This window comes from Hyperolius riggenbachi, chromosome 12 (assembly GCF_040937935.1).
Source record: "Hyperolius riggenbachi isolate aHypRig1 chromosome 12, aHypRig1.pri, whole genome shotgun sequence".
Classification (NCBI taxonomy): domain Eukaryota; kingdom Metazoa; phylum Chordata; class Amphibia; order Anura; family Hyperoliidae; genus Hyperolius; species Hyperolius riggenbachi.
In genome coordinates this window covers 71021592-71037165 of record NC_090657.1, presented here as the reverse complement: position 1 = coordinate 71037165, position 15574 = coordinate 71021592, and the positions used below count along the sequence as shown (strand labels likewise).

The 15574-nt window shown below is 48.1% G+C and overlaps 1 protein-coding gene across 5 annotated transcripts in view; it reads left to right on the top strand.

Annotated features, from left to right (window-relative positions):
* Positions 1 to 15574, top strand: part of CPNE1 (copine 1) — a 186927-nt gene that overhangs the window by 161109 nt on the left and 10244 nt on the right. For all 5 annotated transcript variants that reach the window (XM_068263637.1, XM_068263639.1, XM_068263636.1 and 2 more), the window contains 4 exons: positions 543 to 602; positions 6993 to 7126; positions 8559 to 8613; positions 15212 to 15263. In XM_068263637.1, coding sequence (XP_068119738.1) covers positions 543 to 602; positions 6993 to 7126; positions 8559 to 8613; positions 15212 to 15263 — 301 coding nt within the window. The remainder of the gene's footprint in view (positions 1 to 542; positions 603 to 6992; positions 7127 to 8558; positions 8614 to 15211; positions 15264 to 15574) is intronic.

Genomic DNA, 15574 nt, shown 5'->3' with positions numbered 1-15574 from the left:
TGTGAAGCCTTTGCCGTTTTACCTGATGTGCAAATAGTTATAGCTGATCTCTCATCCTTGCAGAAATTAGGATAGGTTGGTTATGTTGGGGGTGTCTCCTTAAGATATAGCATGCTGTATCATTAGCGAAGTCCTATGTTTGAGCATCCTTGATCATTGTTATCCTACTCACTGCGGCATGCTAGAGGCTACACAAATGTGTCACCCCTTCTCCCCACTCTATTGTAAAATTTGTTTCTAGCCTAGCGATGGTTGTCTTGAACGGTCACCCAAGAGATCAAGTCTTTCAATCCCTTTGGGCGACAGTAATTTGGCAGTGTGAGCTTCAGGTCTTCAGATATGCAAGACTTCCAATCTCTTGAAAAATTCAAGAGTGCTAATAAATTACCACTGTAAAACAAACGGGCACCTCTGAGCTCACTGAAAGATTAGCCAGCCTGGAAGGGAACACTTGAGAACTTTTATCATAGAAGCACCTGTGGATGTCCATAGATAGCCTGATAGAAGTAATTGGTATCTCATGTCCGTTTGTCTCCATCCAGATAGATGTGGAGTACTCCTTCCTGGACTACGTGATGGGTGGCTGCCAAATTAACTTCACCGTAAGTAAGCCTATATTATTTCAGTTCTGTTATTCCACATAGACCACAACCTGTTACAGCAAACCTTACAACTAAATTCCAGAAGTGAAAGACATTGGAGTTTCCATCATGAAATTTTGCCTAGAAAAACATTTAAAGGAGCATTATGGGAGAGTGATGTCATATAGCATATAGATTATGCATAGTTTTCTAGCGTTATGCTTGTCTGGTGAATAACTTTCTTGTCCCATGTATGCAACTTAGAGACACTGATGTCTCCTCTTTTTTTATTTAACCTTCTTTTCTTATCCAGTCCTCTTCAGCATTAAAGAGACACTGAAGGGAAAAAAAATTATGATAGAATGAATTGATTTTGTAGTACAGATAACTACTAGAACATTAGTAGCAAAGAAAATATTTTCATATTTTTATCAGTTATATAGTGTTTTTTTTTATAACCTTGTCTAATATTTGAAAATTAAATTATTTAGAATGCCAAGTAGTGTGTAAACTGCAGAGTATGCCAGTGAACTTTTAACCTGTTCTCTTCTTTTTCTCTGGAGAGAAAAAGAAATACAGTGACTGACAGTTGAGATAACAAGCTTCAGAAGACAGAGCTCTCTGCGACTTTGAAACTCATGAAGCCAAATGGCTCTTTTGCATGGATAACTGGAGTTGAACTCTTCCTGTACTGGAAACCATATTAGACTCATGTCTCTGCTCCTAATGTTTTACTTCTTAGCTGCACTACACGTACAAATCGCTTATCATTTTTTTTTTCACTTCAGTGTCTTTTTAAATTCTAAGCTGATTTGCCGCATCCCAGATATAGCCCTGAAAAGTTCCACAACTTTGCAGGTCATTGACTTTGCTTCCTGGGGGAGGCAGAGCTTAGCGCTGTAGCTCTTCTTATCCAGTCAATCTCTGCCGATCTACACCTCTCCCTGCCCCTCTCAGTGAAAGAAGACTGAGAGGGGTGGGGAGAGGCGGAGATTGACTGGAGAGGAGGCAGAACTACTGCGTACAGCTCTGCCTCTTCCAGGAACAAAAATCTGCAAGCCCTGGAACTTTACAAGGCTATTTCTGGGCCATAAATCACTCTTTCTGCTGCGGGAATGCTGCAAATCTGCTTAAAATTTAATGCTGATGCAGACTGGATAAGAAAATGAGGTAAACTAAGACTTCAGTGTCTCTTTAAAAATGGATGAATCAAATCCTGCCAAGTTGGGGAATATGATTGGTCCATTTTCAAGCTGTATATCTGCATGCACAGTTTGCATAATCTTGCATCAGCTTGGAATTCCTTGCATCTCATTGACCAACCCTATTAAAGTAAAACTGAAGCCAAACAAAAAGTCAGCTATACCTTTATGAAGAGGGAGGGCTGTGAGAGAGAGCCTTCACAGAGCCGTCCCAGTCCTCTCTCTGTGAACCCTGTCCACCACTAATCCCCTGCGAAAGTTATCCCACAAATCGATCGAATAAGCCTTTGGGGAGCCCTCGTGAAGGCTTCAAAAGTAATTCTGTCCCTGAATATTCATGGAGATGAGCAGGTCTGTGTTGCGAATGTGTTTTCGCGCATGCGCAGTACAGAGGCACCCATCTTCGGATGTATTCAGGAACCTGGGTGCATTCGAAGCCTTCTGAGGAGTTCCAAAGGTGCTGACTTTTATGGGGGACAGCTGTGGACCGAGGGTTCTATGGGATCCAGAACCTTCTCTCTACATACTGTAGGTGAGTAGCTAACTTTTTTTTTTTTTTTCCTCCCTTTTTTCCCAGTGTGACTTCAGATTTTCTTTGTCTTCCAGTTGTTGGTAATTGAAATCTACGCCCTGTTTGGGACTTGTTATGCCTGCCAGGGCGTAGATTTCAATTTCTACGCTACTGCTGTTTGCACTGCTCTCCTGTCACTGAAGCCCACTTGCTCTGCTGTCACTATGATTTTATTGGCTCCTGACCCTGTGATCACTGTGATCCAATCACATTTGCTCACAGTGATCACAGGGTCAGGAGCCAATGAAGTTGGCTCCTGACCTGCTCACAGAGCTCTGCTGTCATAGCCACAACAGAGTGAGTGGGCTTCAGCGACGAGGCCATGCAGCATGACATCAGTGAGCCCTGTTTTTGCACCAGCAGTCTCTGCTTCTTTAACCTGCTGAGCGGTCTGGACGAGCTCAGCTCGTCCAACACCGCCAGAGGCTGCCGCTCAGGCCCTGCTGGGCCGATTTTCGTCAAATAAAAAGCAGCACACGCAGCCGGCACTTTGCCAGCCGCGTGTGCTGCCTGATCACCGCCGCTCTGCGGCGATCCGCCGCGAGCAGCGGCGAAAGAGGGTCCCCCCAGCCGCCTGAGCCCAGCGTAGCCGGAACAAAAAGTTCCGGCCAGCGCTAAGGGCTGGATCGGAGGCGGCTGACGTCAGGACGTCGGCTGACGTCGATGACGTCACTCCGCTCGTCGCTATGGCGATGATGTAAGCAACACAAGGAAGGCCGCTCATTGCGACCTTCCTTGTTTATTCTGGGCGCCGGAGGCGATCGGAAGAACGCCTCCGGAGCGCCCTCTAGTGGGCTTTCATGCAGCCAACTTTCAGTTGGCTGCATGAAATAGTTTTTTTTTTATTTAAAAAAACCCCTCCCGCAGCCACCCTGGCGATTTAATCAGAACGCCAGGGTGGTTAAAGGTAATATCCGAGCAGGGTGAAAAAAATGACATTTGCTTACCCGAGGCTTCCTCCAGCCCCTTGCAGCCAACATGTCTCACTCCGCATCTCCGCTCTCAGCCACCGGCCCGGGTCCCGCCGATGCAGAGGCCAACCTTACGAGGTCGTTCTCTAATGCGCGATCGCCGCTGTCAGTCAAGTCCACGTCCGGAGTGTACTGCCCCTGCGCAGCACACTCCGAACAATGTGGACTTTATGACAGCGGCGCAGGCACAGTAGAGGACGACCTCTTGACCAGCGGGGACCCTGGGCCAGCGGCTGAGAGCAGAGCTGCGGTGTGCGACATGCCGGCTGCAAGGGGCTAGAGGAAGCCCCTGGTAAGTAAATGTCGTGTTTCCCTCCCCTGCTCGAATATACCCTTTTAACCACTTAAGGACTGTAGTCTTAAAACCCCTTAAAGTGAACCTAAAGCCACAGAAAAAAAATGAGAACTCACCTGGGGCTTCCCTCAGCCTCCTGCAGCCGATCGGTGCCCTCGCAGCTCCGCTCCGATGCGCCTGGACCCGCCAGCGAACACTTCCGGTTTCGCCGTCACCGGCCGACAGGCATGGGAATGCGAGTGATTGTTCGTGTTCCCAGCCTGTATATCGCCCCCTATGCTGCTATTGCAGCCAGGAGGCCGCAATATGGGTATGTGTAAAAATGCACCCCAAAACACATTATACGACTTCTCCTGAGTACGGCAATACCACGTGTGACACTTTTTTGCAGCCTAGGTGCGCTAAGGGGCCCAAAGTCCAATGAGTACCTTTAGGATTTCACAGGTCATTTTGAGGCATTTGATTTCTAGACTACGCCTCATGGTTTAGGGCCCCTAAAATGCCAGGACAGTATAGGAACCCCACAAGTGACCCCATTTTAGAAAGACACCATACTCTTAACAGAATACCTTGGGGTGTTGTCTTTCTAAAATGGGGCACTTGTGGGGTTCCTATAGTGCCCTGGCATTTTAGGGGCCCAAAACCGTGAGGAGTAGTCTGGAAATCAAATGCCTCAAAATAACTGTTCAGGGGTATAATCCTCTGCAAATTTTGATGACAGGTGGTCTATGAGGGGCCAAATTTTGTGGAACCGTTCATATGCAGGGTGGCCTCTTAGATGACAGGTTGTATTGGCACTGAAGTGCAGGAAGCGCAGGATGTTCTCAAATCGTGACCTGAACATGGCAGCAGAGAACATGGGCGTGTGATGTATTGGGTGCATCGACCAATAAGACCGCATTACTTTTTGACTAGACTTATGTTAAGGAGAAGGCCCCAAAAAATGTTACTTTCAGAAACTTTGAGTGGTTTCCACCGAAAAGGCTGGGCATGGTAGCTTCTTGGATTGGCGGTTGCGTATTGTGTGGCATAACGGTTGGTCCCAGCCACAGTTAAGTCGTAGAGACCAGCAGTGATCAAAAAAAAAATTCTGTCACAGCGGTGGGGTTTGGCTGGGTGATCAGAAGCCCGTAGGGGGCAGATTAGGGCCTGATCTGATGGATAGGAGTGCTAAGGGGTGACAGGAGGAGATTGATGGGTGTCTCGGGGTGATTAGAGGGGAGAATAGATCCAATCAATACACTGGGGAGGTGATCGGAAGGGGGTTTGAGGGGGATCTGAGGGTTTGGCTTAGTGATCAGGAGCCCACACGGGGCAAATTAGGTCCTGATCTGATGGGTAGGTGTGCTAGGGGGTGACAGGAGATGATTGATGGGTGTCTCAGGGTGTGATTAGAGGGGGTAATGGGTGCAAGCAATTCACTGGGGAGGTGATCTGGGGGGGTCTGAGTGAGAGCGCTCTGAGGGGGTGGGCAGGTAATTGGGTACCCGCAAGGGGCAGATTAGGGTCTGATCTGATGGGTAGCAGTGACTGGGTGACTGATGGGTGATTAGAGGGGGGAATAGATGCAAGCAATGCACTGGCGAGGTGATCGGGGGGGGGGGGGGGTCTGAGGATGATCTGAGGGTGTGGGTGGGTAATTGGGTGCCCGCAAGGGGCAGATGAGGGTCTGATCTGATGGGTAGCAGTGATAGGTGGTGACAGGGGGGTGATTGATGGGTGATTAGAGGGGAAAACAGATGTAAACAATGCACTAGGGAAGTGATCTGAGGGTGGGTCTGCGGGCGATCCGAGGGTGTGGGCGGGTGATCAGGTGCCCGCAAGTAGCAGGTTAGGATCTGATGGGTGGCAGTGACAGGGGGTGATTGACAGGTGATCAGTGGGTGATTACAGGGGAGAATAGATGTATACAGTACACGGGGGGGGGGGGGGGGGTTCTGGGGAGGATCTGAGGGTGTGTGGGGGGGTGATAAGGAGCCCCCAGGGGGGCAGTTTAGGACCTAATCTAAAATATAGCGTTGACAGATGGTGACAGGGGGTTATTGATGGGTGATTAGGGGGGTGATTGAGTGCAAACCGTGGTCTGAGGGGGGGTGATCAGGGGGTGGGTGTCTGAGGGGTGCTGTGGGCGATCAGGGGGCAGGGGAGGCAGGATTGGTGTGTGTGTTTACTAGGGGGGCTGCCTCCTGCCCTGGTGGTCCCTCGATCACAGGGACCACCAGGGCAGGAGGCAGCCTGTATAATGCACTTTGTATACATTACAAAGTGTATTATACACTTACTATGCGGCAGATCGGGGGTTAACAACCCGCCGGCGGGTGGGCGGAGCCTAATGCCGGCGGATGCGCCGGCTGTTCAGTCCCCCAGGTACTGCTGCCAATCGGCGTTAAGCGCTCCTGGGGGTGCCACTTTGCCGACGCCCATAGTGAGCGGTCGGCAAGTGGTTAAGGGGCCAGAGACTGTTGGTACTTAAGTGATTAAAGGGAACTAAGCACCCTTTCTTGCACTGGAATTTCCCCAGCATAGAAGCTGACTTTCTCACAGTGCTTATTTATAGAAGTCAGAGATGCTATCTGTGCTGTGTCTAGAGCAGGCGTATCAAACTCGAATACAAAGTGGGCCGAAATTGTACACTGGTGCCTCGTCGCAGGCCAAAATTGTACACTGGTGCCTCGTCGCAGGCCAAAATTGTACACTGGTGCCTCGTCGCAGGCCAAAATTGTACACTGGTGCCTCGTCGCAGGCCAACCTCAATGTCTACTGGCCACCTTTCTCACTCCAAGTTCTCTGGTGTCTAGAGGTCCTCCCTCCCCTATACAGTTCCCTAGTGTTTAGTGCTTTCCCCCTACCTCCCCATATGGCCTTCCTGGTTTTCTAGGGCTTCACCTCCAATATAGCTTCCCTGGTGGTCTAGAGTGGGCCAAACCTAATGCAAAGTGGGGAAACCACTTGAGGGCCAAATTTAATGGCTCTGAGGGCCAGAGTTTGACATGTATGGTTTAGAGTGATGCATTCACTGTCGATAATTTCTTTGAAGAAACTGTCCTAATTATCCATCCCCCTCTGTTGATGGAAAGGTATTGTTTACTTCTTGGTAATGACTACACTAAAACCATTAGCTTCCCGAAATCTCTGCGGCTGGCAACGGATGGGGAGGGCTGCTGAGATGGGCTAATAAAACTACTTTGAATGTAAAACGGAAGTTTGTTTTAATAATGAGATATAATATATATAAATATTATTTATATATTTATCTTTTGTTTTTGTAAAAAAACTGACAATCACTGGACATTATCTGGACAAGCCTCATCTCTTCTATTTGCCTCTGTAAGGTGATCCCATAGCTGGGAGTTATGTGTACTCTTATTGCAGGTGGGCATAGACTTCACTGGCTCCAATGGAGATCCCAAATCGCCTGATTCACTCCACTACATCAGCCCGAATGGAGTCAACGAGTATCTGACTGCGATCTGGTGTGTGGGCAATGTGGTACAGGACTACGACTCGTAAGTCTCTCTGTGTCTTTTTTTTTTTTTTTTTTCTCTTTCTCTGTCATATATGGTTTGTTACATACAGATGTAAATGCCGCCCTTTGTCACTCGGGCTCTTAGTTCTGCCTGATCCTTGTCCATCCTCTGTGATTGGTGACTTGCGAGGTTGTGGTTTGCTTGGTCACATTCTGCTCTTTCAAGGTGCCGGTTGGGTCATATTTTCAACAGATGACGACCACACCTGTCAAAATCGCATGCAAGTATGCGTTTTTCGAATGGACAAATGTGGTCCCAGCCTTAGTTATGCTGAGTTGGCACTAAAGCTCTGTATGCTATTGGAATCTCTTGTCACCTGAAATGTCACAGTTTTACCTTGGCTCAGTATTTAGATGGGGGCTTTGCTCCCTATTATGCAGCCTGTCCTGTTCCATGGGAGGAGGAGGAGTCCTGCTGCAGCTCCTTCAGCCAACCCCCCCCCAAAAAAACCAAAAAAATAGTAGGTGGAAATGGCCATGCGCCAGTGAGAAAGAGTCAGGGACCGGAAGGAGCACGCTGTCCAGTCACATGCGTACGTTCTGCTGCTGTCATACTCTGCAGGGCTCACCGTGAGATCACTATTGAATTGGTGAGGGGCGGAAGACCTGACAATGACCCCACAGACTGGGCCCCCCCCCCGCTGTTTTTGAACCTTCAGTAACTACAGTATGCATTTCCCCTCTGCAACACTAGATTACATGAACTATTCTATATTCTGAAGCCTTGGATGCGCAGGGCGGGTCCGCTGTGCTGAGAATCTATCATCTGTACTGCAGCCTTTGATCCCTATGATGCATCGATGAACAATCAATCTGGCAGATTGTCTCGGCCAAGGGCATTGTTGTTCTACTCATCCTGCCCGCTCTGTTACATGACGCTCTCTTGGCCCTGTTCTTTTAAAAATGTGTGGTTGTTACTTCCAAATTGGAAATAGACTTGAGTCTATTTGAACTCAATGGACGTATGTCTTTTTTCAACCCAAATAACTAACTATGAGTAGCAATTGATTTATCGCTTTGTACCACAGTTAGCATCTTAAATCTCATTATCAGCTGGACTGCTGCCCCCACTAGAGTGCCACTTACTGCCATACACAGCTTGTGGCCTTCAATCCCCTACCGCTCATTCCCTGATCAGTTGCACTTTTTTAATCAGTAGACTGCCTTGAACTGATTGGAAGCCTGAGCATCTGTAGCAACAAATCCGCTCAAGGTGAAAGCAGTTCGTGTACCATTTGTCACATACTAGGACTTCTCGTAGATGGCCTGCTCTGACTTGATTGTGTTGTAAGCTCTGGGAAGTCTCCATCTCTATTTATCTCTGACTACGGAATCTCCCTTCTCAGTTTACTCCAACTGAACTAAGCTACCTAAACATTTATTCATTTATTTTTCTTTCTTTTAATTAACAGAGACAAGCTGTTCCCTGCCTTCGGATTTGGTGCCCAGGTTCCTCCAAACTGGCAGGTAAGGCGAGTTGCATGTCTACAGAAAAATTGTGGGCAAAATCCATGCGGTGTGGTCCTTATGTCTGTAGATACTAAATTAATGCTGTCTTCAGTGCGGCAAAGGTGGTAAGTCCTAGTCCGTCTATGCCTTGTTCATTAATCGTAACTGATCCGCAAGCACCCCCAGCCATCGGCGTAACTACAGCCCACAGGGCCTGGAAATGTTGTGAAGGCTGTGTTCTCTTTCCATATTGCAGAACAGCGGCATTTCTAGCCCCAAAGATCAGTCGCACGTGCCCCTGATCTATTCTAGGGTGCCCCGAATGTCCCCCAGGCAGTGAGCTGTGGTGCTTCAATGGTGGGCATGCTGGGAGCTGTGGTGCATCAATCGGGTATGCTGGACGCTGTGGTGTCTCTATGTAGGCATACTGGGTGCTGTGGTGCCTTTATGGGGGCATGCAGGAGGCTGTGATGCCTGTATGGGGGCATGCTGGGAGTTGTGGTGTCTGAATGGGGGGCCCATGGGAGGGGGTCCACTAGAAGGCCAGGGAATGCTATGTGGGGACTGCCAGATAACCTGGCAGCAGGCCAGCCCACCCAGCAGAAAGCCAGAGCAGCCAGCACAGAAGCCAGGTAACTCTGCCTAGTTATGTTTAAAGAGACACTGAAGCGAGAATAATTCTCGCTTCAGAGCTCATAGTTAGCAGGGGCATGTGTGCCCCTGCTAAAATGCCACTATCCCGCGGATAAACTGCTGCAGCCCTGCCTCTACTCGCGTCTATCAGCGGCGCTTCGCCGCCTCTCCCCCGCCCCTCTCAGTGAAGGAAGACTGAGAGGGGCGGGGGAGAGGCAGAGATGCGCGCTGACAGACGCGCGTGGGGCAGGGCTGCAGCGGTTAGCCCTGCCTCAACCAGGAAGAGATCCCCGGCTGCACGGAGGGGATTTCGGGGGATAAGGGACCCCCGTTTAGCCGCGGGATAGCGGCGTTTTAGCAGGGGCACACATGCCCCTGCTAACTATGAGCTCTGAAGCGAGATTTATTCTCGCTTCAGAGTCTCTTTAAATGACACTGCCTATTTTATGTGATATGCTGCATTTTAGGGGTTTCTATTTTTTTGTATTAATGGAGAGGGGGGTTTTATCCAACATTTTGCTGGGCAGGCCTACTTAGACCCCTGTTAAGTTCATGTAAATTTGGCTCCACCCATGACCGCACCCACATTCTGGTGCAAGGCCACACCCATTTTATGGCTGGAGTGCCATGGATCTTTTAGGATCCTACCAACGCCTCTGTTGCAGAGCATTAAAGGGAACCTAAACTGAGAAGGATATGGATTTTTCCTTTTAACCACCCTGGCGTTCTGATTAAATCGCCAGGGTGGTTGCGGGAGGGTTTTTTTTTAATAAAAAAAAAACTATTTCATGCAGCCAACTGAAAGTTGGCTGCATGAAAGCCCACTAGAGGGCGCTCCGGAGGCGTTCTTCCGATCGCCTCCGGCGCCCAGAATAAACAAGGAAGGCCGCAATGAGCGGCCTTCCTTGTTTTGCTTAGATCGTCGCCATAGCGACGAGCGGAGTGACGTCATGGACGTCAGCCGACGTCCTGACGTCTGCCGCCTCCGATCCAGCCCTTAGCGCTGGCCGGAACTTTTTGTTCCGGCTACGCTGGGCTCAGGCGGCTGGGGGGACCCTCTTTCGCCGCTGCTCGCGGCGGATCGCAGCAGAGCGGCGGCGATCGGGCAGCACACGCGGCTGGCAAAGTGCCGGCTGCGTGTGCTGCTCTTTATTTGATGCAAATCGGCCCAGCAGGGCCTGAGCGGCAGCCTCCGGCGGTGATGGACGAGCTGAGCTCGTCCATACCGCCCAGCTGGTTAACATACCAGTTGCCTGACTCCCCTGCTGATCCTGTGTTGCCAATACTTTCAGCCACAGCCCCTGAACAAGCATGCAGATCAGGTGCTCTGACTGAAGTCAGACTGGATTAGCTGCATGCTTGTTTCAGGTGTGTGATTCAGCCACTACTGCAGCAAAAGAGATCATCAGGACTGCCGGGCAGCTGGTATTGATTAAAAGGAAACATCCATATCCCTCTCAGTTTAGGTTCCCTTTAAATTTACCTGCTCCAGAGCAGCAGTTTCTGTATAGGGATGCATGTACAGCAGCTATGTGACATGCATTAGAACATGAAGGCATGCATATAGCATAGAGTGTGCTGCTGCAGAGGAGACCAGACATAGCACTGGAAGAGGTGAATATAATCCTCTGTTGCGTTACTCTGCAGGGGGGGATGCTGGCTCCCACACTATAATTGCGACTCTGTCTACAACGAACGTGTCATCAGTGATGCAGTGACACATTGACCTCACTCGCTCCCCGTCTGTCAGACTTGCTCGAGCTACTGTGCATACATAGAAAGCTTGTTTTTAACCCTTAAGACCACATTTGCAGTAACAGTTGCGTTCCGTGTGACAGCAGGAACGCAACGGATCAGGAAAGCGGACACCTCATGTTAGCCACACATTGGCGCATATAGTGCAATGAAAAGTATGCTTCACTGTAACCCTTAACACATACGTTTTCTGATAATACACTGCATGCAGTGCATAACCGTGCCACGTCATGTTATACCGCAACCCTTCCACTGCGCTGTGAACGTCGCATAGGTGGTGCATTGCAGTGCGGTAAGCCGTGTCACAAGGCGGCCGTTTCACCGCAACGCACCATTGTAATCGGGGACTTGCCGCCACACGTTCTGAAAACATTAGTGCCTGTTCATTCTGCTTACTTGGTCCTTGCCAATTACACTGCACTTCTAGTGGACTGTGAACCCCACTGGACGGCTCCTCACGGAGTGTTTTCAGGAACATTACCCAAAGGGACAGCTCTATCCTTGTGAGAGAGTGTAAAAGTCCTACGTTCACTGGCAACACCATCAGCCCTGCCAGTTTCACAGTATATACAGGAAGTGAGCACTTTGAAACTTGTAAACTTTTACATCCTGTAACTCTGTAACCCGTACATTCTATATTTGTGTACTAAATAGAGGAAAGAAAGGTATGGTACATTTTTGCTACATATTTGCATACAAATTATTTTTCTTTTTAAAGGGAAGCTGAACTTTTTTTGAAGTGATAAAAACAAACCTTGTACATGGCTTTGATATTTAAAAGGCAATATTACCGCTCTCTGCTGTAGATAGATTGCATCTCAGACAGTTATCTTACTTTTCTGAGTGCGGAGCAGGAAGGAAGTGGTTACTGGGTTTCTGGTATGTGAAATCAGCAAGTGCTGATCACTGAATGTTAAGGTACCCATACACTACGTCGATTTCCCACCGATATACAGCAGATTTGATGTGATTGAATCTGCTGTGAAATTGTTAACGCAAATGTTGACCGATCGACCAACTTTCCATCCAATTCAGTCGATCTGTCCAGGCAGAACATTTTGCTCCATCACCAGCGGGTCAGGAGCGTGTAGTTAGCGGCGTTCGATTCAGGGATGACCGATGCAGCAATACTATCACCTGTCCGCTGGCGCCAGTCCCCGGGTCCGTCCCTTTCTCCATGGCCTTCTCCATCTCCTCTTCACTTCCTGTCCTGTAAGAAGCGGAAGTTCAAACAGTAGTGCGCCCTCTGTTGTCAGAACCTCCGCTTGTCACAGGACGGGACATGAAGAGAAGATGGAGAAGAAGGCCAGCCGGAGAAAGGAACGGCACGGACTCTGGGACTGGCGATGGTGGACAGGTAATATCATTGCTGCTGGCCGGGGGTTGCAGGGACGGCGAGCCAGGCAGTGGCAGGTCCACAGGTTGTGACTTGATTTCATACTGAAATAGATTAAAAATCTGTGTGCAGTGTATGGGCAGCCAATAGATCCCTCGGAGATTAGATCAGAGAGGGATCTTCTATCTGTTTATCGATCTGGTGGCAATCGAACAGTGTATGGCAGCCTTTAGATGGTGCACTGCTGTGACTGTAGAGCAGCATCATTTGAATCATATGGTTTGTCTGGAAAATCACAGCGGACCGTAGACTAAAATGGAAGCGTAGCTGTCTACACCATTTAAATTACTCTCACACAAGATGATCCATTTTTGTTTTCTTCTTTTTACCGCTTCCGGACCAGCAAAGTTGAAATCTATGTCCTGCTTGTGGCTGCGCAGCCCTGACAGGACGTAGATTTCAAACGTAGCTACAGCGAGGCCCCTCTGCTCCCACTGATTACACCGTTCTGCCCCTGCCCGCAACCCACTGGCTCTTCCGTCTAAATGACGACAGAGCTGTGTGAGCAGGTAAGGAGCTGATTTCATTGGCTCCTGACCCTGGCCTGCCATCACTGTGAGCCAATCCCATTGGCTTACATTGATGGACAGCATTTTGGTTGCTGTACATGCAGTGCTATGACCAGATGAACACTGGTTGTTGTTGGCTGACAGATAACAGTCAGTAATTGCCATAAGTAGACATCTGAAAACTGTTGCCTGTCACATCAGACGTCTGCCACCTGCTCATATAATGCTGCACTGCAGTGGAAATATATGTGCAGCCTCCATATTCTTCTTTTTAAAGGACAACTGAAATGAGAGGTATAAGGAGGCTGCCATATTTATTTCCTTCTATGCAATACCAGTTGCCTGGCAGTTCTGCTGATCCTCTGCCTCTAATGCTGCATACACACTTGAGATAAAAGTTTCTGGAAAAGGCAAGATCACAGACCAATTTTACCCCCTTCCATGTAGTATGAGAGCCATACTCCACACAGTCTATTCTATGGAGCTGCACTCCCCATCAGATAAAATCTTTGCAAGATACTGCACACAAAGATGCCCGTACACATTCAAAAGATCATTATCTGCAAAAGATCTCTTCCTGCAATAGATCCATTCCTGCAAAATGCATTCATAGTCTATGAGATCTGCAGATCCTCATACACACCTTGTTTAATAGACTTCATCTGCATATCTGGCAATCATCTGCAGATCTGAAAATCCATCCTGGTGGATCTGATCTGCAGATGATTGCCTGTTAAACAAGGTGTGTATGATGATCTGCAGATCTCATAGACTATGAATGCATTTTGCAGGAATGGATCTATTGCAGGAAGAGATCTTTTGCAGATAATGATCTTTTGAATGTGTACGGGCATCTTTGTGTGCAGCATCTTGCAAAGATTTTATCTGATGGGGAGTGCAGCTCCATAGAATAGACTGTGTAGAGTATGGCTCTCATACTACATGGAGGGGGTTAAATTGGTCTGTGATCTTGCCTTTTCCAGAGACTTTTATCTCAAGTGTGTATGCAGCATAATACTTTCAGCCTTAGACCTTGAACCAGCATGCAGCAGATCAGGTGTTTCTGACATTGTCAGATCTGACTGGATTAGCTGCATGCTTGTTTCTGGTGTGATTCAGACACTGCTGTAGCTACATAGATCAACAGGGCTGCCAGGCAACTGGCATTGTTTAAAAGGAAATAAATATGGCAGCCTCCATATTCTTCTCACTTCAGTTGCCCTTTAAAGAGATCCCAAGGTGGGTTTCTGACAATATTAGGACACAGAGGCACATTCTGTATACAATGCCCAGCCTCTGTGTCCTTACAGTGTGCCCCAGTCTCCCCCCCCCCCCCCCGGCACTGAGTGGCAGCCAAAAGGTAAACAGTCGGCTAGCGACAATCTGTGTTGCTAGCCTGGCGTTTTTTTTATAATGGGGACAGCAGAGCACGGGGGGGAGACTCGGGCACACTAAGGACACAGATGCTGGTCACTGTAGGCAGAATGTGCCTCTGTGTCCTAATATTGATGTCAGAAACCCACCTGGGGGTCTCTTTAAACAATACCAGTTGCCTGGCAGCCCTGTTGATCTATTTGGCTGCAGTAGTGTCTGAATCACACCAGAAACAAACCAGAAACAAGCATTCAGCTAATCTTGTGAGATCTGACGATGTCAGAAAAACCTGATCTGCTGCATGCTTGTTCAGGGTCTATTGCTAAAAGTATTAAAGGCAGCGGATCAGCAGGACAGCCAGGAAACTGGTATGGCTTGAAGGAAGTGTCAATCGAATAATGCTGCCCCATGATATACTCACCTGGGACTTCCTCCAGGCCCTTGCAGCTGACCTGGACTAATTCATTCAAGATCAGACAGCCTGGACACCCTTATATCAGTCGGTTAGGAACCATTTAAAATAGCTGTGCTTTATATGAATGCGATGTAAGGAACCTAATGTCTCTTCCCAGTAATTTCTACAATGTATAGTCTTTCTTCCTCAGCAAAAGCAGAGTTTACTTTTAATATCTGGAGAAACCAGGATTTTATTTGTTAGCCAAAGGGAACAGCAAATGCACAAATTAGCTGCTGGAAAAAAGTCATTACATCAACATGTGGAAAAACTGGAGCCAATAATGCATTGCTTCTGGCAAGTGGGTGGAGCTATGCAAATCAATCCAAGACCTTGACTAAAGTCCGACACACACAGCCCCCTTAGCTTTTCTGTCATGCTAAAGTCGGTGCAGCCTCACACATTAAACATCTGAGCCTGTAGAAAAAGTCCTGTGTCTTTATTACTGTATCATGTAAGGTGTGTTTAATCCTAAAGGCAATCCTGTTCTTACAGGTATCCCATGAATTTGCCTTAAACTTCAACCCCAGCAACCCGTATTGTCCAGGTAAGACTTCACATGAGACCAGAGATGTATGGGGGATTTTTATTACAACACTTTATTCAAATTGAACAACAGGTGACGGCATATGTATAACAGCATTGCAGAAAATATAAATACCAGCGTGTATCTATGACTGAGGAATATGAAGAACCACCTGTTATACAGTAAATAATACACAATAAGTTCTCATAAAGGTCACCATCAATAAAACAATCCCGTGGCTGATTGTTTCCAATTAGTCGTGCCTGTTAGCGGCCAGATTCCTGCTAACCAATTTGAGCAGACCAATGAAATCAATCCTTTTTGGGATCATT